Source organism: Hylobates moloch, unplaced genomic scaffold (assembly GCF_009828535.3).
Source record: "Hylobates moloch isolate HMO894 unplaced genomic scaffold, HMol_V3 SCAFFOLD_12, whole genome shotgun sequence".
Classification (NCBI taxonomy): domain Eukaryota; kingdom Metazoa; phylum Chordata; class Mammalia; order Primates; family Hylobatidae; genus Hylobates; species Hylobates moloch.
In genome coordinates this window covers 52,485,560-52,510,142 of record NW_026652287.1, presented here as the reverse complement: position 1 = coordinate 52,510,142, position 24,583 = coordinate 52,485,560, and the positions used below count along the sequence as shown (strand labels likewise).

The window sequence follows — 24,583 nt, the reverse complement described above, 5'->3', positions numbered from 1 at the left end:
TGGCGTGAATCTGGGAGGCGGAGCTTGCAGTGAGCCGAGATCACGCCACCACTCCAGCCTGGGCGACAGTGAGACTCCGTCTCAAAAAAAAAAAGAGCCGGGCGCGGTGGCTCACGCTTGTAATCCCAGCACTTTGGGAGGCCGAGGCGGGCGGATCCCGAGGTCAGGAGATCGAGACCACGGTGAAACCCCATCTCTACTAAAAATACAAAAAATTAGCCGGGCGTGGTGGCAGGCGCCTGTAGTCCCAGCTACTCGGAGAGGCTGAGGCAGGAGAATGGCGTGAACCCGGGAGGCGGAGCTTGCAGTGAGCCGAGATCGCGCCACTGCACCTGGAGGGAGTTGCAGTGACCGAGTCACATCTCGTATCCAGCCTGGGCAACAGGTAGGGGTGAGATCCTTTCAAAATAATAATAATAAGCTGCATCACAGATGATACAGCAAATGTCACCTGGGAAAGCGAAGCTGGATGTTTAGTTTCTTCGGCGGCCAGACACCAGTTCTGACCCTTTACACAGGAGTTAAAAGAGAGTATCCTTTTCTGAGGTTAGGGATTGGGGCATGTTCAGCACTTGCTGACCCCAGTGGCTTTGAGTACTGAGGTAAGTTTCTTGAAAAAGTTTCTGGCAAGAGATGCTGTGGCCATGGGCTACAGTTCCTGTCACAGCGCTGAGTGTATACAGTCATGGGATCTGTCTGTGTGCAAAGCCCACCCCCATCTCGTACCCGGCAGACAATGCATGTGGGTGTCCCCACAGCCAGACCAGGCCTGGGTGTGGCCAGCGGACATTCCAGGACACACCCAGGGAGGGAGTGTGTCACAAAGAATGCCCTGAAAAAGAATCCCCTTCAGCGAGGAACAGTGGCTCAGGGCTGGAATCCCAGCACTTTTGGAGGCTGAGGCGGGAAGATTGCTTGAAGCCAGGAGTTCAGGACCAGCGTGGGTAACATAGTGAGACCCTGTCTCTATAAAAAAAATTAAAATAAGGCTGGGCGTGGTGGCTCACACCTGTAATCCCAGCACTTTCTGAGGCTGAGGCGGGCAGATCACGAGGTCAAGAGTTCTAGGCCATCCTGGCTCACATGGTGAAACCCTGTCTCTACTAAAAATACAAAAAAAATTAGCCAGGCGCGGCAGTGCGGGCCTGTAGTCCCAGCTACTCGGGAGGCTGAGGCAGGAGAATCACCTGAACCTGGGAGGTGGAGGTTGCAGTGAGCCGAGATCATGCTGCTGCACTCCAGCCTGGGTGACAGCGAGACTCCATCTCAAAACAAACAAACAAACAACAACAACAAAATTAATTAAAAAATTAACTGGGAGTGATGGCACCTGCCTATGGTCCGAGCTACTTGGGAGGCTGAGGAGAGAGGATTTTGGGCCTGGGAGTTTGAGGCTCCTGTTCAAGGCTACATCATGCCACTGTACTTCAGCCTGAGAAATAGAGTAAGACCCTGTCTCCACACACATACAAAAATTTTATTTATTTATTTATTTATTTATTTATTCATGAGACAGAGTCTCGCCCTGTCGCCCAGGCTGGAGAGCAGTGGCACAATCTCAGCTCACTGCAACCTCCACCTTCCAGGTTCAAGAGATTCTCATGCCTCAGCCTCCTGAGTACCTGGTACTACAGGCACCCACCACCACACCTGGCTAATTTTTGCATTTTTAGTAGAGATGGGGTTTCGCCATGTTGACCAGGCTGGTCTCAAACTCCTGACCTCAAGTGATCCACCCACCTTGGCCTCCCACAGTGCTGGGATTACAGATGTGAGCCACCATACCTGGCCCCAACATTTTTTTTCAATTTGAATTTAGATTGGAATGGCCAGAGAGGAGGGGACCAGGCCTAATTGCACCTGGTGAATTTTTAAATTTTACACTTGATCTTAGCCAAAAGGCCGAGAAGCGATGAATTTTTAAATTCTATGCAGAGATAGGGTCCCATCATGTTGCCAGGCTGGTCTGAAACTTCTAGGCTCAAGTGATCCTCCTGCCTCGGCCTCCCAAAGTGGTGGGATTACAGGTATGAGCCATTGACGCTGGTCAAAAAAAAAAAAAAAAATTTTTTTTTGAGACCGAGTTTCGCTCTTGTTGCCCAGGCTGGAGTGCGATGGCACGATCTCGGCTCACCGCAACCTCCACCTCCCGGGTTCAAGCAATTCTCCTGCCTCAACCTCCCGAGTAGCTGGAATTATAGGTACCCACCACCACATCTGGCTAATTTTTTGTATTTTTAGTAGAGACGGGGTTTTCACCATGTTGGCCAGGCTGGTCTCGAACTCCTGACCTCATGTGATCTGCCTGCCTCGGCCTCCCAAAGTGCTGGGATTACAGGCGCCACCACATCCAGCTGATTTTTCTATTTTTAGTAGAGACGGGAGTTTCACCATGTTGGCCAGGCTGGTCTGGAACTCCTGACCTCAAGTGATCCACCCGCCTTGGCCTCCCAAAGTGCTGGGATTACAGGCATGAGCTACCGCACATGACCAAAGAAAAAAAAATTTTTTTTGAGACTGATTCTCACTCTGTCGCCCAGGCTGTAGTGCAGTGGTGCGATCTTGGCTCGCTGCAACCTCCACCTCCCAGGTTTAGGTGATTCTCCAGCCTTAGTCTCCCAAGTAGCTGGGACTACAGGCACAAACCACCAATGCCCGGCTAATTTTTGTATCTTTTGTAGAGATGAGGTTTCACCATGTTGTCCAGGCTGGTCTGGAACTCCTGACCTCAGGTGATCCACCTGCCTCGGCCTCGCAAATTGCTGGGATTATAGGTGTGAGCCACCATGCCCAATTTTTGTATTTTTAGTAGAGATGGGGTTTCACCATGTTGGCTATGCTGGTCTCAAACTCTTGGCCTCCCAAAGTGCTGGGATTACAGACTCCCGACGTGCTGGGATTTTTTTTTTTTTTTTTTTTTTTCTGAGACAGAGTCTTGCTCAGTTGCCCAGGCTGGAGTGCAGTGGCACAATCTCACCTCACTGCAAGCTCTGCCTCCTGGGTTCATGCCATTCTCCTGCCTCAGCCTCCTGAGTAGCTGGGACTACAGGTGCCCGCCACCACGCCCGGCTAATTTTTTGTATTTTTAGTAGAGACAGGGTGTCACCGTGTTTGCCAGGATGGTCTGGACCTCCTGAGCTCGTGATCCACCCACCTCAGCCTCCCAAAGTGCTGGGATTATAGGCGTGAGCCACCGCACCCGACCTGTGCTGGGATTTTTTGCTGCACCAGGCAAAAAAAATTTTTTTAATAAAAAGGATCCTCTTGTCGTATAGGTTTTGGGTATAAGGAGAACTAGTTGCCAAGAAAAAAAAATTCTGTGAGTGGAGGAGCTGAGTAGGACCCAGGGATCACTTCCTTTGGTGGGTACCAGAGGATGCTCTGGAGGACACCCTGGAGCAATTAGGTCACTTTTCCTGGGGAGCAGGTGGCTCAGGAAGCAGCATGGTGGCTGGTGTGTGAAGTATTAGGGGCATTTGGATCCAGGACCCGGCTCTGAGACACTTACTCGGGTTCCTTTAGGGTCAGGCCTGAGTATCCGGAGTGCCCCAGCCCCCTGGGCACACGCTGTTGGGTTACACATTAATACAAGAGAGTCAGGGACTGACCCTGGCCAGCAGACACTCATCAGCTGACCCATCTGCTGTGTATTCTGCCCTGGATATACCACCGTCATTCACGAGTGCAGTTCTGGGCATGTGAGTCTCAGTCCAGTAGGGGCAGAAGGACCATGGCTCTGGTCTGGGGCCTCGGAGATTTGATTTCACCCCTGGACACAGGGGCCCAGGCACTTTCTGAGCCCTCCGTGTCCTCCTGGATGTGCTTCCAGATGTCAGATGAGTGCAAGATGGTGGTGGACTGGCCCTCCATAAATGCGACAGGCAGCCTGGTAGCCGGGATACCCTCCCAGTGTCCCCTGAGGAGTGGCCAGACAGGAGGGGACCAGGGCCAGAGCCTACAGTCCCCACCCGAGTCACTCAATTGTGCCAGTAGGGGACACAATTCCCCAGATGCCTGGGTCTTGGTGGTTGCATTGCCAAAGCTGGAATATTGTCCAGCTATGATCAGCTGGCCCAAGGGAGGGCCTCCTTTTTTTTTGAGATGGAGTTTTGCTCTTGTTGCCTGGGCTGTGTGCAATGGTGTGACCTTGGCTCACTGCAACTTCCACCTCCCAGGTTCAAGCAATTCTCCTGCCTCAGCCTCCTGAGTAGCTGGGATTACAGGCGCCCACCACCATGCCCAGCTAATTTTTTGTATTTTTAGTAGAGACGGGGTTTCACCATGTTGAGCAGGCTGGTCTCAAACTCCCGACATCAGGTGATCTGCCCACCTCGGCCTCCCAAAGTGCTGGAATTACAGGCATGACCCATCGCTCCCAGACCTCCTTTTGGTCTTGTCACAGCGTCCCCCACCTCCTCCCCTGTGGTTGTCCCCCAGCTACTGTGCAACACTCTCTTCTCACAGATGGTCAACACTCCCTCCCTTCTGAAACCCGTCATCAGGGGAACTATGTCCACCCTTTAAGGGCGTCAAACATTGTCTGATGTGGTCTCTGCTGTGTTCCCAGCATTCAGCACACAGTAGGTGCTTAATACATGTTTGGCAAGTAAAGGAGGGAATGGTGTCACCCTGACACCAGGAGAACCCTGGCCATTGTCTTCTCCAACAGTTACAGGAGTGGTGTGGAGGTCACCCCACATCCCTGCAGATGAGCAAAGCCTGGCCAGACTGGGGTCTGGCAACATCCAGCCCAGTCTTTCTAGCTGGATTGTAGCTTCCCACCTGTCCTACCTGGTGGGGACGCTGCCTGGGCAGCCCTTGCTGCTCCTGGGCCACCATGCCCCCTGGTGGCCAAGGCCAGAGCAGGCCAGGGGCCGCCAGTAGCAACTGAGGACACTTGCAGATGAAGACAGAGTGGGAGATACACTTCCGGTTCACGACAGCACTTCTGAGCAGTTTGTGCTTAACCCTTTAGGGGAGCATTTGTGCTCAGAACCCTGGAATAGCAGGACAGCGCCAAGGCCACACAGAGACTCACTCTGGACAGAGTGTGCCTAACTGCAGATGGAGCCTGAACCCCGTGCTGCAGAAACCCTGAGTGTAAGGAACTGTGGTTAGAGACGACATTCACAACAAACACACACTGACAAAGTGGACCATCCCTGGCCGGGCACAGTGGCTCACGCCTGTAATCCCAGCACTTTGGGAGGCCGAGGTGGGTGGATCACCTGAGATCAGGAGTTCCAGACCAGCCTGGCCAACATGGTGAAACTGCGTCTCCACTAAAAGTACAAAATAATTAGCTGGGCATGGTGGTGTGTGCCTGTAATCCCAGCTACTCAGGAGGCTGAGGCAGGAGAATCGCTTGAACCTGGGAAGCAGAGGTTGCTGTAAGCCGAGATTGCACCATTGCACTCCAGCCTGGGTGACCAGCGAAACTCCATCTCAAAAAAAAAAAAAAATCAGAGTACTAAGAAAATAAAATTCATGTGGAAATTAACCTTTTCCTTTCCTTTCTCAGCCAATTTCATTGTAATCTCACCATGTGAGCATAAATTTGGGACGAAATAAGAAACTTCATCTTATTTATTTATTTATTATTATTATTTTTTGAGACGGAGTGCAGTGGCGCGATCTCGGCTCGCTGCAAGCTCCGCCTCCCGGGCTTACGCCATTCTCCCACCTCAGCCTCTCCAAGTAGCTGGGACTACAGGCACCCGCCACCACGCCCGGCTAATTTTTTGTATTTTTAGTAGAGACGGGGTTTCACCGTGGTCTCGATCTCCTGACCTCGTGATCCGCCCGCCTCGGCCTCCCAAAGTGCTGGGATTACAAGCGTGAGCCACCTCGCCCGGCCTATTTATTTATTTATTTATTTATTTATTTATTTATTTATTTATTTTGAGGTGGAGTTTCCCTCTTGTCGCCCAGGTTGGAGTGCAATGGCGAGATCTCGGCTCACTGCAACCTCCGCCTCCCAGGTTCAAGCAATTCTCCTGCCTCAGCCTCCCGAGTAGCTGGGAATACAAGCGCCTGCCACTACACCCAGCTAATTTTTGTATTTTTAGTAGAGATGAGGTTTCACTATGTTCACCAGGCTGATCTGGAACTCCTGACCTCAGGTGATTCGCCTGCCTAGGCATCCCAAAGTGCTGGGATTACAGGCGTGCACCACCGCGCCCGGTTGGCTCTTTTTTATTTATCTGGGATCCATGGGTTTCTTGGATGCGGTTCCACCTGTTCAACCAGGTGCCCGGGGGCATTGTCCTGCAGCACCTGCCTGAGTCCAGGCCACTCTGTCCACCTCAGCCACAACACACATGTCCCTCGGCCTCTGTGGGTTCCCTTCTGACTGCTTCACCCTGTCCTCTGCATTTCCTGCTGTTGCAGGCTGACCCCTCCCCTGCGTGGAGAACCTTCCCTTTATGCTAGCCTGGGTGGTTCCTGCTTGTGTGTCCCCTACACACATGTCCACTCCACTCTGTGTCTTCTCCTGTGTGTCCCCCGAAATGTGCACCTCCTCCCACCCAGCCACTTCCATGTCAGCCGCTGCTGGACACTCAGGCTGTGACCTGATCATGCTCCTGTCAACAGACCTGGCTGGCAACATCTGTGTGGCTGGCTCAGGGAAGTGCTATTCACTGAATATTTCTTTCAATATTCTTTTTTTTTTTTTTTTTTTTCCGAGACAGAGTCTTGCTCTGTCACCCAGGCTGGAGTGCAGTGGCATGATCTCAGCTCACTGCAACGTCCGCCTCCCAGGTTCAAGCGATTCTCCTGCCTCAGCCTCCCAAGTAGCTGTGATTACAGTCGTGCACCAACACACCTGGATGATTTTTGTATTTTAATTTTAATTTTAATATTTATTATTTATTTATTTATTTATTTATTTATTTATTTATTTATTTATTTATGTTTTGAGACGGAGTCTCGCTCTGTCGCCCAGGCTGGAGTGCAGTGGCACGATCTCGGCTCACTGCAAGCTCTGCCTCCCGGGTTCACGCCATTCTCCTGCCTCAGCCTCCCGAATAGCTAGGACTACAGTTGCCCGCTGCCACACCCGGCTAATTTTTGTATTTTTAGTAGAGACGGGGTTTCACTGTGTTAGCCAGGATGGTCTCGATCTCCTGACCTTGTGATCTGCCTGCCTCGGCCTCCCAAAGTGCTGGGATTACAGGCGTAAGCCACTGTGCCTGGCCTTTAATTTTTATTTTTGAGACAGAGTCTTGCTCTGTTGCCCAGGCTGAAGTGCAGTAGTGCGATCTCAGCTCACTGCAGCCTCTACCTCACGTAATTCTCCTGCGTCAGCCTCCCGGGAGGCTCGGGAGGCAAGTAATTCTCCTGCCTCAGCCTCCCGAGTTGCTGGGATTACAGGCTCCTGTCACCACGCCTGGTTTTTGAGACAGATCTCCTGTTGTTACCTGGCTGGATCAAAACGACTCACTCAGGGTGACCACCCTGGCCTGTTTTTCTCTCACTCTGTCACCCAGGCTGGAGTGCAGTGGCATGATCTCGGCTCACTGCAAGCTCTGCCTCCCAGGTTCAAGTGAGTGATTCTCCTGCCTCAGCCTCCGGAGTAGCTGGGACTACAGGCGCCCGCCACCAGGGCCGGCTAATTTTTTGTATTTTTAGTAGAGACGGGGTTTCACCGTGTTAACCAGGATAGTCTCCATCTCCTGACGTCATGATCTGCCGTCCTTGGCCTCCCAAAGTGCTGGGATTACAGGCGTGAGCCACTGCGCTCGGTCTTCTGTTTTTTATTTATTTATTTTTGAGACAGGGTCTTGATCTGTCTCTCAGGCTGGAATGCCGTGATCATGGCTCATTCCAGCCTTGAACTCCTGGGCTCAAGCGATCCTCTGCCTCAGCTTCCCCAGTAGATGGGACTATGGGTGCACACCACCATGCCCGGCTAATTTTTTTGTATTTTTTATACAGACAGGGTTTCACCATGTTGCCCGGGCTGGTCTTAAACTCCTGAGCTCAAGTGATTCTCCTGCCTTGGCCTCACAAAGTTTTGGGATTACAGTCGTGAGCCACTGCACCCAGCCTGTGATTGTATTTTGGAGGTGGGGCCTCTGGGAGATGATTATGTCATGAGGGTGGAGCTAGAGAGCAAAAGGACAGGAAGCAAACCAGGAAGCAGGCCCTCGCCAGACTCCGAATCTGCTGGCACCGTGATTTTGAATTTCCCAGCCTCTAGATCAGTAAGAAATAAGTATTTGTTGTTTGTAAGCCCCTCAGTCTATGGTAATTTGTTAAAGCAGCCGGAATAGGAGGAGACAGGATGTGAGGTGGCCGCTGGGAGGATTTCTGCCTGCATATATTTCCTCAGGTGCTGGGTTCTAGAAGCTGTGTTCAAAAGAAAGTTGTCCATTTTCTTTTTTATTTTTATTATTATTTTTAGAGACCGGGTCTCACTCTGTTGCTCAGACTGGATTGCAGAGGTGCAATCATAGCTCACTGCAGCCTCAACCTCCCAGGCTCAGGTAATCCTTCCACCTCAGACTCCTGAGTAGCTGGGACTATAGGCACATACCACTAAGCCTGGCAGTTTTTTTTTTTTTTTTTTTTTGACACGGAATCTCGCTCTGTCACCCAGGCTAGAGTGCAGTGGCGCGATCTCAGCTCTGCCACCCAGATTCAAGTGATTCTCCTGCCCAAGCCTCCTGAGTAGCTGGGATTACAGGCACCCACCACCAAGCCCTGCTAATTTTTGTATTTTTAGTAGAGACGGGGTTTCACCATGTTGGCCAGGCTGGTCTCAAACTCCTGACCTCAGGTGATCCACCCGCCTTGGCCTCCCAAAGTGCTGGGATTATAGACGTGAGCCACCATGCCCGGCCGCCTGGCAATTTTAAATTCTAAAAAAAGTGTTGTTTTTTTTTTCCCAAGAGAGAGTCTAGCTCTGTCGACCAGGCTGGACTGCAGTGGCGTGATCTTGGCCTACTGCAACCTCCACCTCCTGGATTCAAGTGATTCTCCTGCCTCAGCCTCCCACATAGCTGGGATTACAGGTGCGCACCACCGTGGCTGGCTAATTTTTGCATTATTTTATTTTTATTTTTATTTATTTTATTATTACTTTTCTTTAGACAGAGTCTCACTCTGTGGCCCAGGCTGGAGGGCAGTGGCCTGATCTCAGCTCACCACAACCTCCAACTTCCCGGGTTCAAGCGATTCTCATGCCTCAGCCTCCTGAGTAGCTAGGATTTACTGGTGCCCACCACCACGCCCGGCTAATTTTTTTGCATTTTTAGTAGAGATGGGTTTCACCATGTTGGCCAGGCTGGTCTCGAACTCCTGAGCTTAGGTGATCCATCTGCCTCGGCCTCCCAAAGTGCTGGGATTACAGGTGTGAGCCACCTCGCCCTGCCAGGTTTATTTTATTTTTGAGAGGGAGTCTTGCCCTGTCGCCCAGGCTGGACTGCAGTGGTGTGATCCTGGCTCACTGCAACTTCTGCCTCCTGGGTTCAAGCAATTTTCCTGCCCCAGCCTCCTGAGTAGCTGAGATTACAGGCACCCGCTACCACGGCTGGCTAATTTTTATATTTTAGTAGAGACAGGGTTTCACCATGTTGGTCAGGCTGGTCTCAAAACTCCTGACCTCGGCCGGGCACGGTGGCTCATGCCTGTAATCCCAGCACTTTGGGAGGCCGAGGCGGGTGGATCACGAGGTCAGGAGATCGAGACCACGGTGAAACCCCATCTCTACTAAAAATACAAAAAATTAGCCGGGCGCAGTGGCGGGCGCCTGTAGTCCCAGCTACTCGGGAGGCTGAGGCAGGAGAATGGTGTGAACCCGGGAGGCGGAGCTTGCAGTGAGCTGAGATCGCGCCACAGACCTGCAGCCTGGGCGTGACAGACCGGAGACTCCGTCTCATTAGCTGGGCGTGGTGGCAGGCTCCTGTAATCCCAGTTACTCAGGAGGTTGAGGCAGAAGAATCGCTAGAACCTGGGAGAAAGAGGTTATAGGGAGCCGAGATCAAAAACAAAACAAAAACAAAAACAAAAACAAAACTGACCTCAAATGATCTCCCCGCCTTGGCCTCCCAAAGTGTTGGGATTACAGGCATGAGGCACCATGCCTGGCTGATTTTAATTTTTTTTTTTTTTTTTTTTTTTTTTTTTGAGACGGAGTCTCACTCCATTGCCCAGGCTGGAGTACGATGGTGCCATCTTGGCTCACTGCCACCTCTGCCTCCTGGGGTCACTGTCTTCTGCCTCAGCCTCCAGAGTAGCTGGGATTAGAGGCGCGTAGCACCACACCCAGCTGATTTTTGTATTTTTAGTAGAGACCGTGTTTTGCCATGTTGGCCACACTGGTCTTGAACTCCCGACCTCAGGTGATCCGCCTGCCTCGGCCTCCCAACATGGTGGGATTACAGACATGAGCCACCACGTCCGGCTGATTTTAAAGTTTTTATAGAGACAAAGTCTTGCTATGTCGCCCAGGTTGGTCTCGAACTCCTGGCCTCAAGTGATACGCCTGCCTCGGCCTCCCAAAGTACTGGGATTACAGGCAGATGTTTTATTTTTTATAGAGACAGGGTCTTGCTGTGTTGCCTAGGCTAGTCTCAAATTTTTGGACCTGAACCATCATCCCATCTCAGCCTCCTAAGGAGCTGGGACTACAGGTATGCTCCACCACATCTGGCTCCTGTCATTTGTTTTTTGTTTCACTATGTTTTGTTTAGAGACCGGGTCTCACTCTGTCACCCAGGCTGGAGTGCAGTGGGGCGATCATAGCTTGCTGCAGCCTCAACCTCCTGGGCTCAAGCGATCCTCCTGCCTCAGCTTCCCTCCCGCCTCATCCTCTAAGTGGATGAGGGATGAGATGGATGAGGACATGGCTTGTGGGAAAAGGAAGGTCACTCACTTCCTGAGTCAGGGTCCCGTGGATGCTGCACAGGGCATAGCCTACTCGGAAATGACTCAACAGGAGGAGCTGTGTGACCCTGGTCTGCCGGGAGCCCAGGCCAAGGTGACTGCCTGGGTGTAGGCTTTGTGTGAAACATTGGTCAACCCAGGATAGACCTGCTGTCCACACACAGGTTCACACCTCCCAGCTGGGGACTGCACACCTGCTGGAAAGGTGGCTGGTCCCACGGCAGGCTCGTCATGCTGTGCTGTGGTCCAGCTCAGGTTCAAGATGTGAATCCCACGCAGAGGCTGGAGAGGTGTGAGATGGGCCAGATGGGCCCCTGCCTGTCTGTCTGGAGGAGATGATGTCCAAGCTGATGATGAAGGATAAGCAGAGTCTACCTTGAGTGAAAAGGCTGCCTGGTGCTGAACTGGTGGGGATGGGGCAGAGGGAGCCCAGGCATCGATGGTTGGGGTGCTGTGATCACTGTGTTGAGACTCAAACACTCGCACAGGGCCGGTGTGGTGTCTCACGCCTGTAATCCCAGCACTTTGGGAGTCCAAGGTGGGAGGATCGCTTGAGCTCAGGAGTTGGAGACCAGCCTGGCCAACATGGTGAAACCCTGTCTACTAAAAAATACAAAAAAATTAGCTGGGCATGGAGGCAGGTGCCTGTAATCCCAGCTACTCAGGAGGCTGAGGCAGGAGAATCTCTTGAATCTGGGAGGCAGAGGTTGCAGTGAGCCGAGATCACGCCACTGCACTCCAGCCCAGGCAACAGTGCAAGACTCCATCTCAAAAAAAAAAAAAAAAAAAAAAAAATTAACTGGGTGTGGTGGCACGTATCTATAGTCCCAGCTACCCCGGAGGATGAGGCAGGAGGGTCCCTTGGGCCAGGGCATTTGAGGCTGCAGTGAGGCTCAAGTGATTGCACCACTGCACTCCTGCCCGGGCAACAGAGTGAGACTCTGTCTCTAAACAACACATAGCAAAACAAAATACAAAAACATTGCACATCCAGCAGAGCCCCTTGGGGCTCGAGGCTAAGACGGCTTGTGTATCTCTCATGGGGAACTAACCTGAGAGTGACATGAGGGCCTTCACACCGTATGTGTGTGCTGAGCGGCCCTGTCTGTCCATAATAAAGGCACAGGGAAAGCCCAGGAGAATTGAAAACACGTGCTCCAGCCAAAACTCACAGAGCAGCACTATTCACAGTCGCCACAAGGGGGAAGCAACCCGAATGTCCATAAAAGGATGGATAAGGCCGGGCACGTGGTTCACGCTGGTAATCCCAGCACTTTGGGAGGCCAAGGCAGGCAGGTTGCTTGAGTTCAGGGGTTCAAGACCAGCCTGGGCAACAAGGTGAAACCCCGTGTCTAAAAAATATAGAAAAATTAGCCTGGCATGGTGGTGTCTGCCTGTCATTCCAGCTACTTCGGGGGCTGAGGTGGGAGGATCCCTTGAGCCTGGGAGGTGGAGGTTGCAGTGAACTGAGATCATACCACTGCACTGGGCTATAGAGCAAGATCCTGTCTCAAGAAAAAAAAAAAAAAAAAAAAAAAAAAAGCCGGGTGCGGTGGCTTAGGCCTGTAATCCCAGCACTTTGGGAGGCCGAGGCAGGTGGATCACAATGTCAGGGGTCTGAGACCAGCCTGGCCAATATGGTGAAACCTCATCTCTACTAAAAATACAAAAATTATCTGGGTGTGGTGGTGTGCACCTGTAGTCCCAGTTACTGAGGAGACTGAGGCAGGAGAATTGCTTGAACCTAGGAAGCGAAGGTTGCAGTGAGCCAAGATCAACCCACTGCACTCCAGCCTGGGTGACAGAGCAAGACTCCGTCTCAAAAAAAAAAAAAGATAAACAGTTTGGTCCATCCATATAATGGGATATTATCCAGTCATAAAAGGAACGAAGCAATGATCCATGCTACAGTGCAGATGAACCTCGAAAACATGGTGCTGAGAGACCCCAGACTACAGGAGGTCACAGGGTATGAGATTCCATTGATATAAAATATCCAGAACAGGCAAATTCACAGACAGGAAGCAGATTAGTAGTTGCCAGGGGCCTGGGGAGGGAGGAGGAATGAGGAGTGACTGCTGATGGCAATGAATCTCCTTTTGGGGGAATGAAAATGTCCTAGAACTAGATAGAGATGATAATTGTGCAACACTGTGAACGTACTGAATACCACTGAGCAGTCCACTTTACATATAATACTATTTTATATATATATAAAATAGAGCAAGACTCTGTCTCTACTAATATCCTCCTGGGTTCAAGCAATCCTCCCGCCTCAGCCTCCTGGGTAACTGGGACTACAGGTACACACTACCATGCCTGGCTAATTTTTTTTTTTTTTTCTTCGAGGTACAGTCTCGCTCTCTTGCCCAGGCTGGAGTGCAGTGGTGTGATCTTGGTTCATTGCAACCTCTGCCTCCGGGTTCAAGCAATTCTCCTGCTTCAGCCTCCCGAGTAGCTGGGATTACGGTTGTGCGCCGCCATACCGGCTAATTTTTATATTTTGTATTTGTATTTATTTTTTGAGAGAGTCTTACTCTGTCACCCAGGCTGGAGCACAGTATCGGGATCTTGGGTCACTGAAACCTTCACTCTCTGGTGCAAGTGAATCTCCTGCCTCAGCCTCCTGAGTAGCTGGGACTACAGGTGCACGCCACCACAGCCGGCTAATTTTTGTATTTTTTAGTAGAGACAGGGTTTCACTATGCTGGCCAGGCTGGTCTCAACTCTTGGCCTTAAGTGATCTGCCCACCTCGGCTTCCCAAAGTGCTGGGATTACTGGCTTGAGCCACTGCACCTGGTTGCCTGGCTAATTTTTATATGTTTTTTGTAGAGACTGGGTCTCACTATGTAGCCCAGGCTGTTCTTGAACCCCTGGGCTCAAGGGATCCTCCTGCCTCAGCCTCCCAAAGTGCTGGGATTACAGGTGTAAGCCAGCACAACCTGCAAAAACAGTTAAATTTGTTATGGTAATTTCACCTCAAAACAAAAAAATCTGGGCAAATAACACCCCTCACTCCCAGGTGTATGGAGGCTGGTCCCCTCTAAGAATGCAGGGACCGGCTGGGCGTGGTGGCTCAGGCCTGTAATCCCAGCACTTTGGGAGGCCAAGGCGGGTGGATCACGAGGTCAGGAGTTCAAGACCAGCCTGGCCAACACAGTGAAACGCTGTTTCTACTAAAAATACAAAAAATTAGCTAGGCTTGGTGGCAGGCACCTGTAATCCCAGCTACTTGGGAGGCTGAGGCAGGAGAATCGCTTGAACCTGGGAGGTGGAGGTTGCAGTCAGCAGAGATCGCACCTCTGCACTCCAGCCTGGGCGACAGTGTAAGACTCCATCTCAAACAACAACAACAACAAAAAACACAGGGACCAGGACACCTGGGTGCGTGAGGGAGTCTGCCTCTGGGAGGGCTGGGAAGGGAGGATCGAAGAGCAGGCTGCTGATGGCCTCATATGCTGATGGAGCATGGGGTTCCTTCCTCTCTAGGCAAGGGCAGACTGGAGGAAAATGATCAGTGGAGGGGATGGGGACTCAGGCTTTCATTCACGTCATCTGGCTCGGGATTTGGGGACTGCAACCTCATGCTGAAGACCCCGCCACAGAGGGGGCCCCTGTGGGCATGGCAGGGAGGGTGGCAGCCGTCTTTGGGATGGCTCACAAAGGGGACAGAGGAAACAACAAAGACACAGCACGTGGCTCCTGTAAGTCATTTTACTTTCAATATATAGGAAACAAAATCCACAAACAGGAAGCTATGTTCTATGGTTACGTCTTTTAAACAATGTTCTGTATTTCCAAATTGTTTTTTTCCCTAAGTAAAAGCACCAGCTGAAAAGTTATAGGCTGCTAAAACCGTTACAATATTACAAACCCATTAAAAGACAATTATGCCAAACGTACTTATTAAAAACCTTAACAAAACGAAGAGACAACTGACAACGCAACCAACAAATTGAGCCACCATGCTGGGCTGGGTGGCAGTTCCAATTTCCCTGCCTGTGATTGATAAACGGGACTGGGAGTTCTTATCCCAGGGAGAGGACCCTTGCCCACCGGCAGGCGACTACAGGGACAGAGCTGGGGAGAGGCAGCTGTGTCTGAAGGAAACATGGCAGCCTCACTTCCTGCTGTAGATGGCCTCCTGGTCAGATCCCCTCAACCCACAGGACAAGGGCAGAGGCATACAGGCGGGTCTGGCCAGCTTTCAGCTGTTCATCTGTTAACAGAATGCCTTTCTGCGACCTTGTCCTCATCCACCGAAGGGTCTGGAGTTTTTGTTTTCTCCTAGACACTTAACTACAGGACACTGTGTGATGTGTCCTCAGGGACTTGCTGTCTGCTTTCCATTGTTTTATTATTATTATTTTTTGAGACAAAGTCTCACCGTCACCCAGGCTGGAGTGCAGTGGTGCGATCATGCTCACTGCAGCCTCGATCTCCTGGGCTCAAGTGATCCTCCTGCCTCAGCCTCCCAGTTAGCTGGGACTACAGGCATGTGCCACTGTGTCTGTCCTCTATTCTTGCAATTGAATGAGACGCTATGAGGCGCTGAGCGACCCACAGGAAAGTACTTATCAAAATCTTTGTGTCATGAGAAGATGCGGCTGTGGAAGGAGGTTCAAAGCTTGCACACACGCACACACACACACACATGCACATGATTTGGCTTCCATAAAGCTCGAGTAGAATATTAAATATCGAGTACTGAGTTTTTAATTGTAAACTTAAGATCTCATCCTTAACTTTACATACACATAGATAACAGGGTGGTCATGAAAAGCACTTTAACATCAGGACAGATGTTAAGTTCTGAGGTTCTGTTTTCAACTGCTCTACATACAAAATGCCCTACAAGCAAAGAAAGGCTTAAATAAATAGATGGGGATGAACATGATGCACGCCGTGGTGACATGAGTAGTGTGCAGGGGTCGGACAGTGCGGGACCCGGGCGGGCAGGAGCACATTGTGGAGACACAAGTGGTGGCATCTCAGGGATGTAGGGGAGGACGTGGGGGGCTCCTTCAAGGTGGAGCTAGCAGAGACCATGGCTTGGGAAGAAGACAGGACAGGGACAGTTTGTGGGCCAGTGCCACACGCTCTCCTATTGGCTTCATGGGCCTGGGGGCAGCCCTGGGTAGCACAGGACAGGGCCAGGCTGTCCCCATGGAGACCCAGAGATGGCAGTGGTCCTCTTAGGACAAACCCTCACCATCCCTGCCCTCTGACCAGCCTGTCACTGGTGCTGATGTCAGGTGGTGGCCAGTGAGGAAGGGGTTTATTGACAGCCCTGCCTGTGGCTAAGGCACACCCAGCCTGGGAGCCCTGAGCAGCTGACCTGAGCAATCCAACGTCCCTTTAGTCACAGACGCCCGAAGCTCCCAGAGGCAGCTCCACCGAGCGAGGGTGACAAGACCTAAAACCACCATCTACCCTGCTGAGCAGGATCCCCACCCCCTGCAGCAGAGAGAGGCTCCTGGGCCCCAGAAGCTGGAGGGGGTGATGTCTTGAGCCCTGACATCTGCTGCTATCTTGACCCCCAACCACACCCCCAACTCGGAATGCCACACTGTGACCACTGGGGCACCTCCTGATTATCCAAGAAAAGTGGATAAAACCAAACGCTGCTGTCTGGGCCCAGCGGAGGCTCCCTGGGGCCCAGCTAGGGTGTGGGTTTCACACTGTGCCCCAGAGACCCAGCAGGGAAGGCGAGGCGCGGGGGGGGAGGTGGGGGACCAAGAGGCTGAGCAGGGAAGGCCACAGATCTGCCAGGAAGAAAGTCCCTGGGCTCCAGATCGGGGGGGAGGGGGGCCCATGCCATGCACTCTAAGCTAGCTGAGGAGGTGATCTTAAATTTGGGAGAGGAGCCCACTCCCCTGCTTCCTGCCCCTCAGCAGCCACAAGATGGGGGAAGATGGCTGGTGCAACAGGAGCCTCAGCTCCCAGCTCCATCTCCACAGATCTTCACCGCACACCCGTGTGCATGCACATGCACACCCGTGTTTACAATCACCTGCACCCCCACGGCAGGATGGCGAGCTCGGTCAAGGTGCAGATGTTTGGAAGCTGAGTTCCTGGGTCCCTGAGGGTTCCTGACCAGAGGCCCCAGGTGCTGCAGGGACCGACGCTGGAGAGAAAGCTGGGAAAAGTGCTGGGATCTGCGCTTTGTCCCGCACGCGGGCCATTACTTCTTCCCTCCAAATTCAGGCCAGAAACTGGCATCCAGGCTCTGGAAATTGCCTTGAGCAGAGGAAACACTCTACTCCCGCTCGGCATCAAGGCCTGGGTGATGGAGAGTCAGGCATGGTGCCCCTGGGGCACCACCTGCCCTGGCACACAGGATTAGGACCTGCTGGAGGCCTGCACCCTACTCCTGGCCGATGTGACCCAGATGCCGAGGCAGGACTGGCACTGAGGTCCACTCTGAAGGATGGCTTTGGAGAGACAGCGGCTGTGTGCCACCTGTGAGCCTCTGCACTGGGGGTCCTGGTGCGAGGTGGGAATGGCTGCCACCCCTCCTGGGAGGGCAGGGACTGGCCCCACACATTCCCAGGACTTGGAAGCTCTAGAGACAATCAGGAAGGAATCACGCCTCGGGGGCAGGCTTGAGTGCCGTCTGGGTGGAAGTCGGAGACGCGCAGGCCCTGTGGAGCTGGATGGCCCCACCAAGGCCTCACAGGAGGCTGGCCAGGCTGGTGTTGGGTCCATTCTGAGCTTGGAACTGCACGGGGGGTGGACCATCTGTCCACTGTGGGGAAGAGAGGACATGCGAGTGAGGCACTGTGGACCGTTCCCAGGGAAGAGGTTGGAATGCTGCCTTCCTTGGGCTGCTCACACAGCCGGGACTCTGTTCTCCACGCCCCAATCCAATGGGCCCCGAGGAGGCACCTGTGTCCCTTGCTTGGGTGGGGGTGCCCGTGGCCATCTCCTCCATCAAAGGATCTCCCAAGGCTGAGTTAGGGTTTGTTGGACAAAGAGAAATACAGCCAAGGTGCCCCTTCCTCTTGCAGGTGGGGAGCCCGTTAGTCCTGATCCCGTCCTCTAACACCCACACCCGTACCGTGATGAGGTTGTGTTCGGGGAGGCTGCAGGCCTCAATGTGGTCCTGGAGCAGCTGCTGCGAGAAGTTCTGGTGCATCTGGGCGGCTTCATGGGCGTCAATGGCATTCCCACAGGCTTTATTCAGGTCTGAGAGTGGGACATGAGCATGGGGGCCCGTCTTGCCCTGTCACTGCCCAGGCCCTCCCACTCGGTGCAGATGGAGCCCCAAGGTCAAGTTCCAGCTGCACCGGTGGATCTCTGGGTGCCTGGCACGTCACTGGACCTGAGCCCTGTCTTGGGATCACAAAGCCCATGCGCCAGCCGCCCTCATAGGGCAGAACAGGGCTGGCTGGGCAGTGAAAGCCCAATGCCAGGCTTCTCGCCAGCCCTCCAGGGAGCCCATGGCCAGCCCTCAGGCAAACAGGTGCTCACTGGGGCAGGACGCCCAACGCCCATCCTAAGGCAGCAGCCCCAGGCAGCCCACTGCACATGGAGCACCCCGTCTCCTGTCACCTCCCCAGGGCCCCAGGCGAGTCTCTGGACCTCAGTTTCGTCATCTGGAAATGAGGGAGCTGCGGTAACAGCACTGATACCCGCTGAGTGCCTGCCTTGCTCCCAGAGCAAGCTGGCCAGCCCTGCCCAATAGATATGGCTGCTGTCTGCCTTCCCGGGAAGAAGCAAGGCTGAGAGCACCACAGCTCACAGCCCAAGTCTACCAGATACTATGTCTCAGCCTCTGGGTCCTATAGAGACTGAACCAGACCCCGAGTCAAGCAGATGCCACAAATGCACCCACTGCCCTCAACCAGGGTCTCCTGAGGAGCACCCCCTACCCATGCTAGAACTGGGGCTGCGGCCCACAGAGGCCTAGTCCGAGCTAAGGCCGAGCAGGACGTGCCCAGCAGCCTTGATCTCTGGGGAGGGCCAGGCTGGGGCTGAGGAAGAGGGGTGGCCATTGCACTCACCTCTCAGCAGTGCTGACGACCACAGCTGTACCGACATGTCCGGGATCTTGCTGGCGAGCTGCATGGCAGGCACCACCATGTTGTTACTCTCCTGTCAACCAAGAGCAGCAAGGGGGAGTGAGGAGCCCGGACCCCACTTGCCGAACCCAGCCCAGGTTGGGGTGGGGATAACCTGGAACCCACCTACTGAACCCAGCCCAGGTTGTGACCTCCTTCTGCATCTGGTGAACTCCTATGCTTACCTCAGAGCCCATCTCAAATGGCCCTCTCTGAAGTATCACTGAAAAGCAAACTGCCCTCACTTCTGGCTCATGCCCTCACAGGGGCATGGCCAATGGGCAACTTTGGGGGCTTCTACCTTTTCAAGCAGAGAAAAAGCACTGATGGCAGTTAGCCCTAGACCCACAATGGGGGTTGATCAGAAATGCGGATTCGTTTAGGGTTCCAGGTTTCAGGTTCTGAGAGGGGCAGCAGCTCCTCCAGTTTGTCTTCCACAATTGAGTTGGCTCTCACGGGAGGCCCCCGTAGACATGCAGGGGCTCTGGGGGCACCAGCATGCAAGAATCCTCCAATCCTGACTCCCTGCTTTGTGACTGCACAGGGCCACCCCAGTTGCAGCCCTAGCATCCTCAGGATATAGCAGGAAGAGCTCAGTAAGAGCCATCAGGGCCCAAAAATGCCCATCCCTGTCACTATGGCAAGGGCCTGGAGCCAGCGGACAGGAGCCTGTGCTACACAGGTGACCAGCAGTGCTGGACTGACCCTGTCTGGGCTGAGGACTCAAAACCCGGTAAGCCTGGATGTGGGGTTCAGGTAAGGCCTGGAAAATTCCCTAGATGGTGGCTCCTGGCAGCCCAGGGAGCACTTGGGAAGCCAAGATGGACACATCCCCAAAACCAACTCCTGAGACCTGGCTTTGATGCCACCAGATACTTCTCCAGAGTGCAGAGATGCTCCTTCTGAGACACAAAGCCCAACAACTCTACGCTGCCCTGTAGCTGCACCTTGAAAGTGAGCTCCAGGTGGGTCTTGGAGCTTTTTAAAATTCACCAAGCCCTTCTGAAACCTCAGAGCAATAAAACTGCTCTCCTCCGCTAGGCCTGGCTTATTGTGAGCCGGGCTGGGCTCTCTGTAGAAAGCCAAGGGCCTCTGTCTGAAAGCAGGCTGGGGAAGGAGAGTCCTCCTTCAGCGCTCCTGGGTAGGTTCCCCCAATGCCAGCTTGGGGTACCCTACAGAATCTGGTTTTGAAGACTTGAGTGATCCTGGGGGGTGTCCCACTCTTGTGGACACTCTAGCCTAACAGGCTCAGGACAGGGCATCCCAAGCTCTTCTGGGCCCCTGGACTCTCACCTGAGCCCATTGTGGCCATTCAGCCGTCTGCTCCGGCACTTGTGCTCTGACTGCTGTGGTGCCCATCTCTGTGGCAGCCCCTGCCTGGCCAACCTTGCCGTGCCTGCACCAACACCATCCCGGCCCCCAAGGCTGCCACCTTCCTCGATGTCCCCAGCCTGACCCCACAGGACTGGCTTGGCTGTGTCTGGCTGTGTCTCCCCAAGATCTGGAGTCACTTAAGGCCAGGACCTTGGTCTGAGAGTTCTTGGGAGCTGCCTGTCACCCGACAAGGGCCCAGGGACACAGGGAGCAGAGGGGGATTCCCAAACGAGCTCTGTAAGATGCCCCCACAACACCTAAAACATGGGCCAGGAGCAGCAGTGAACCAGCTGCTTGAGCCGCCTTGCCCTGCTCCAGGCGGCTTCCAGGGGTTTCTACACAAATCAGAGCCAGTGAGGTCTGGGTTCCAGTCCTGATTCTGCGGTCTGGGGCTGTGTGACTTTAACCTCCCCATCTGACATACCCCTAGGCCACCTGCACTGTCCAGTGGGGACATACAGCCCTCACTGTGCTCAGAGGATGAGGGCAGGGTGATAGCACATTCTAGAAGGAGCCAGCTACAGGTTTTGACGGGGTGGTGGCAACCCCAGTGCTGAGGCCAAGGCCCACCAGGGCCTGAGCTGCAGGGCCCATTCGCTGGCCCCTGCAAAGGCTTACCACACAGTTGTGTATCTGTGTGTTGCGGTGGTGGGGGAGGGGGGTGGGCACCATGTTTGTTAACAGCATCCACGCTGAGGTAGCCCTCAGATCACGTGAAACTTTACAGGCCAAGACACATATCCTGCTTTATCTGTCCTGTGGAAATGGCTACAGTGAGAATGGTTAAACTACAGAGTAGATGCGGCTTCAAAACACTCATTGCCATTAAGAAAAAAAAAAAGCTTCCAATACAATGGTGTGGAGAAAGGCAAATATAAAATTACCCGGTGGCTTGTGTCTGTAATCCCAGCACTTTGAGAGGCCGAAGTGGGCAGATCACCTGAGGTCAGGAGTTTGAGACAAGCCTGGCCAACATGGTGAAACCCCATCTCTACTAAAAATACAAAAATAAGCCAGGTGTGGTGGTGCGTGACTGTAATCCCAGCTACTCGGGAGGCTGAGGCAGGAGAATCCGTGGAACCTGGGAGGTAGAGGTTGCAGTGAGCCGAGATCACACCACTACACTCCAGCCTGGGCAAGAGAGCAAGACTCCGTCTCAAAAAAAAAAAAAAAAAAAAATTACCAAACAGGCTGACAAGCAAAACCTCCATGTGGGAGGCGTGAGCAGTGGGAAGGGATGGATAACAGAGACATGCAATTTTTTTCTGTTTTGCTTCTCAGCCTTTTAACTATGAACATGTCATATTTTATAATCTAGAAAAATAACAATTCTTTTTTTTTTTTGAGAGGGATCTCACTGTGTTGTCCAGGCTGGAGTGCAGTAACGTGATCACAGCTCACTGCAGCCTCAACCTCCTGGGCTCAAGTGATCCTCCCACCTCAGCCTCCCAATTAGCTGGGACCACAAGCATGAGTCCACACACCTGGCTAATTTTTTTGTTTGGTTTTTGTAGAGATGGGATCTCACTATGTTGGTCAGGCTGATATTGAATTCCTGCGCTCAAATGATCCTTCCACCTGTGCCTCCCAAAGTGTTGGGATTACAGGCCTGAGCCACTGTGCCTGGCTGGAAAAATTTTTTTTTTTTTTTTGAGACAGAGTCTCGCTGTCTCCTAGGCTGGAGTGCAGTGGCGCAATCTCGGCTCACTGCAGGCTCCGCCCCCTGGGGTTCACACCATTCTCCTGCCCCAGCCTCCCGAGTAGCTGGGACTACAGGCGCCCGCCATCTCGCCTGGCAAATTTTTTGTATTTTTAGTAGAGACGGGGTTTCACTGTGTTGGCCAGGATGGTCTCGATCTCCTCACCTCGTGATCCACCCGCCTCGGCCTCCCAAAGTGCTGGGATTACAGGCCTGAGCCACCGCGCCTGGCCTTTTTTTTTTTTTTAAGAGAGAGCATCTCTAGGGCCAGGCACAGTGGGTCATGCTGTAATCTAGCACTTTGGGAGGCTGAAGTGGGTAGATCACTTGAGCTCAGGAGTTCAAGACCAGTCTGGGTAACATGGAGACCCGGTCTCTACCAAAAATAAAAAAATTAGCTGAGCATGGTGGCACACACCTGTGGCCCCAGCTACTTGAGAGGCTGAGGTGGGAGGTTGCCACGAGCTGAGCTGAGATCGTGCCACTGCACTCCAACTTGGGTGACGGAGTGAGACTTGGCCTCAAAAAATAAAATAAAATAAAATAAAAAAAGAGGGTCTCACTAGGTTGCCCAGGCTGGTGGTCTTGAACTCCTGGGATCAAAGGATTCTCCCCCATCTGCCTCCCAAAGTGATACAAGCAATGAGCCACTGTGCCTGGCCAAAAATATCTTTTTTTTTTTTTTTTTTTTTTTTTTGAGACAGAGTCTTCCTCTGTCTCCCAGGCTGGAGTGCAGTGGTGGAATCTCGGCTCACTGCAAGCTCCGCCTTCCCGGTTTATGCCATTCTCCTGCCTCAGCCTCCCAAATAGGTGGGACTACAGGCGCCCGCCACCACTACAGGGACTACACCACCACCACTACAGGCACCCTCCCAAATAGCTGGGATTACATGCCCGGCTAATTTTTTGTATTTTTAGTAGAGATGGGGTTTCACTGTGTTAGCCAGGATGGTCTTGATCTCCTGACCTCGTGATCCGCCCACCTCAGCCTCCCAAAGTGCTGGGATTACAGGCATGAGCCACCATGCCCGGCCTTTTTTTTTTTGAGATGGAGTCTTGCTGTCACCTAGGCTGGATGGAGTACAATGACACGACCTCGGCTTACTGCAACCTCTCTACCTCCTGGGTTCAAGCAATTCTCCTGTCTCAGCCTCCAGAATAGCTGGGAGTACAGATGTGTGCCACCACACGTGGCTAATTTTTGTATTTTCAGTAGAGATGAGGTTTCACCATGTTGACCAGGCTGGTCTTGAACTCTTGACCTCAGGTGATCTGCCCACCTCAGCCTCCCAAAGTGCTGGGATTACAGGCATGAGCCACCGTGCCTGGCACAAAAATATCTTTTTTTTTTCTGAGACAGAGTCTCACTCTGTTGCCCAGGCTGTAGTGCAGTGACATGATCTCAGTTCAATGCAACCTCTGCCTCCTGGGTTCAAGTGATTCTCATGCCTCAGCCTTCCGAGTAGCTTGGATTACAGGCGCCCACCACCACGCCCCACTAATTTTTGTATTTTTAGTAAGAGACGGGGTTTCACTATGTTGGCTAGGCTGGTCTTGAATTCCTTACCTCAGGTGATCTGCCCGCCTTGGCCTCCCAAAGTGCTGGGATTACAGGCGTGAGCCATTGTGCCTGCCCAAAATATCTTCTTAAAAGAAAAAAAAAAATTCAAGACCTCGTGAGATCAGTGGGTGAGAGTAGGCAAGGAATTGACAGGAAGGACCGAGGCGGCCAGTCCCACTAGAGACCAGCTGACCAATCCCAGGGGCCACTGGTACCCTGAGAGGACACTGTGTGTGCTGGGCAAGGATAATATGTTTGGAAGTCCGGCTGACAGGAGGCACCTCTCTGCCTCTCAGGTGTCAACACATAGCATGAGGTAGCTGTGTCATCCCCAGTAGCTCAGGGCAGCTCCTTTGGTTCTGGCTTCAGCTCCTCTGAGCCCTGGGGCTCTGCCTGCCCAATGTCTGAGGCCATACCCATTAGGCCTCCTGCCTGCCCCCACACCCTCTGCGGGTGCCCAGCTCCCCTGGCCCTGCCTGCCCAGGCTGTGGGAGTCAGGGCGTCCACCTAGATGTGCTGTTCGAGGGGCATAGGATGAACAGTGCCATGCCACCCCTAGGGTGCTGGCCGGCTCCTGTCCCTCAGCCAAGCCCCACAGGCACCCAAGCGAGGGGCCCAGGCCAGGGCACTCACCCTGTGGTTTCCCAGCACATAGAAGATGTGGCCCAGGAGCACGAGGGAGCAGGCTGTGAGCCGGTTCAGGTCCTCAGCGTTGGACATCTTCAGAGTTTCCCGCAGAAATCGCCTGACAAGGAGAACGCGGACGCTGATGCCTACAGGACGGGGCCTGGGCTACCCTGAGCATGGCCCTCACGCGACCCTCCGCCCCACACTTACTTGGCCTCGTTGTAGCGTCCCTGGAAGAAGGAGAAGAGACCACGCACATAGAAGGCGGCTGCTCGGAGGCAGTGCGAGCTGCAGGGAGAGTGCAGTGTCACATGGGGTGGGGATTTTGAGAAGCAGGTTTACAAAACGGCAGTGGGCAGCTGGGGGCT

The 24,583-nt window shown here is 53.1% G+C and overlaps 1 protein-coding gene across 4 annotated transcripts in view; it reads right to left on the bottom strand.

The window, feature by feature from the left end:
* Positions 1-14,562: 14,562 nt before the first annotated feature.
* Positions 14,563-24,583, bottom strand: part of MAU2 (MAU2 sister chromatid cohesion factor) — a 37,212-nt gene continuing 27,191 nt past the window's right edge. Inside the window, exons 15-19 of one of the 4 annotated variants that reach the window (XM_032170223.2) lie at positions 24,426-24,503; positions 24,222-24,333; positions 18,898-18,988; positions 17,952-18,079; positions 14,563-17,639 (exon numbers count right to left, since the gene is read on the bottom strand). In XM_032170223.2, coding sequence (XP_032026114.1) covers positions 17,565-17,639; positions 17,952-18,079; positions 18,898-18,988; positions 24,222-24,333; positions 24,426-24,503 — 484 coding nt within the window. In that variant the 3' untranslated portion in view covers positions 14,563-17,564. Of the gene's footprint in view, positions 17,640-17,951; positions 18,080-18,897; positions 18,989-24,216; positions 24,334-24,425; positions 24,504-24,583 lie in introns of those variants that run through there. The other 3 variants (XM_032170224.2, XR_004250826.2, XM_032170225.2) reach the window with 3 other exon arrangements.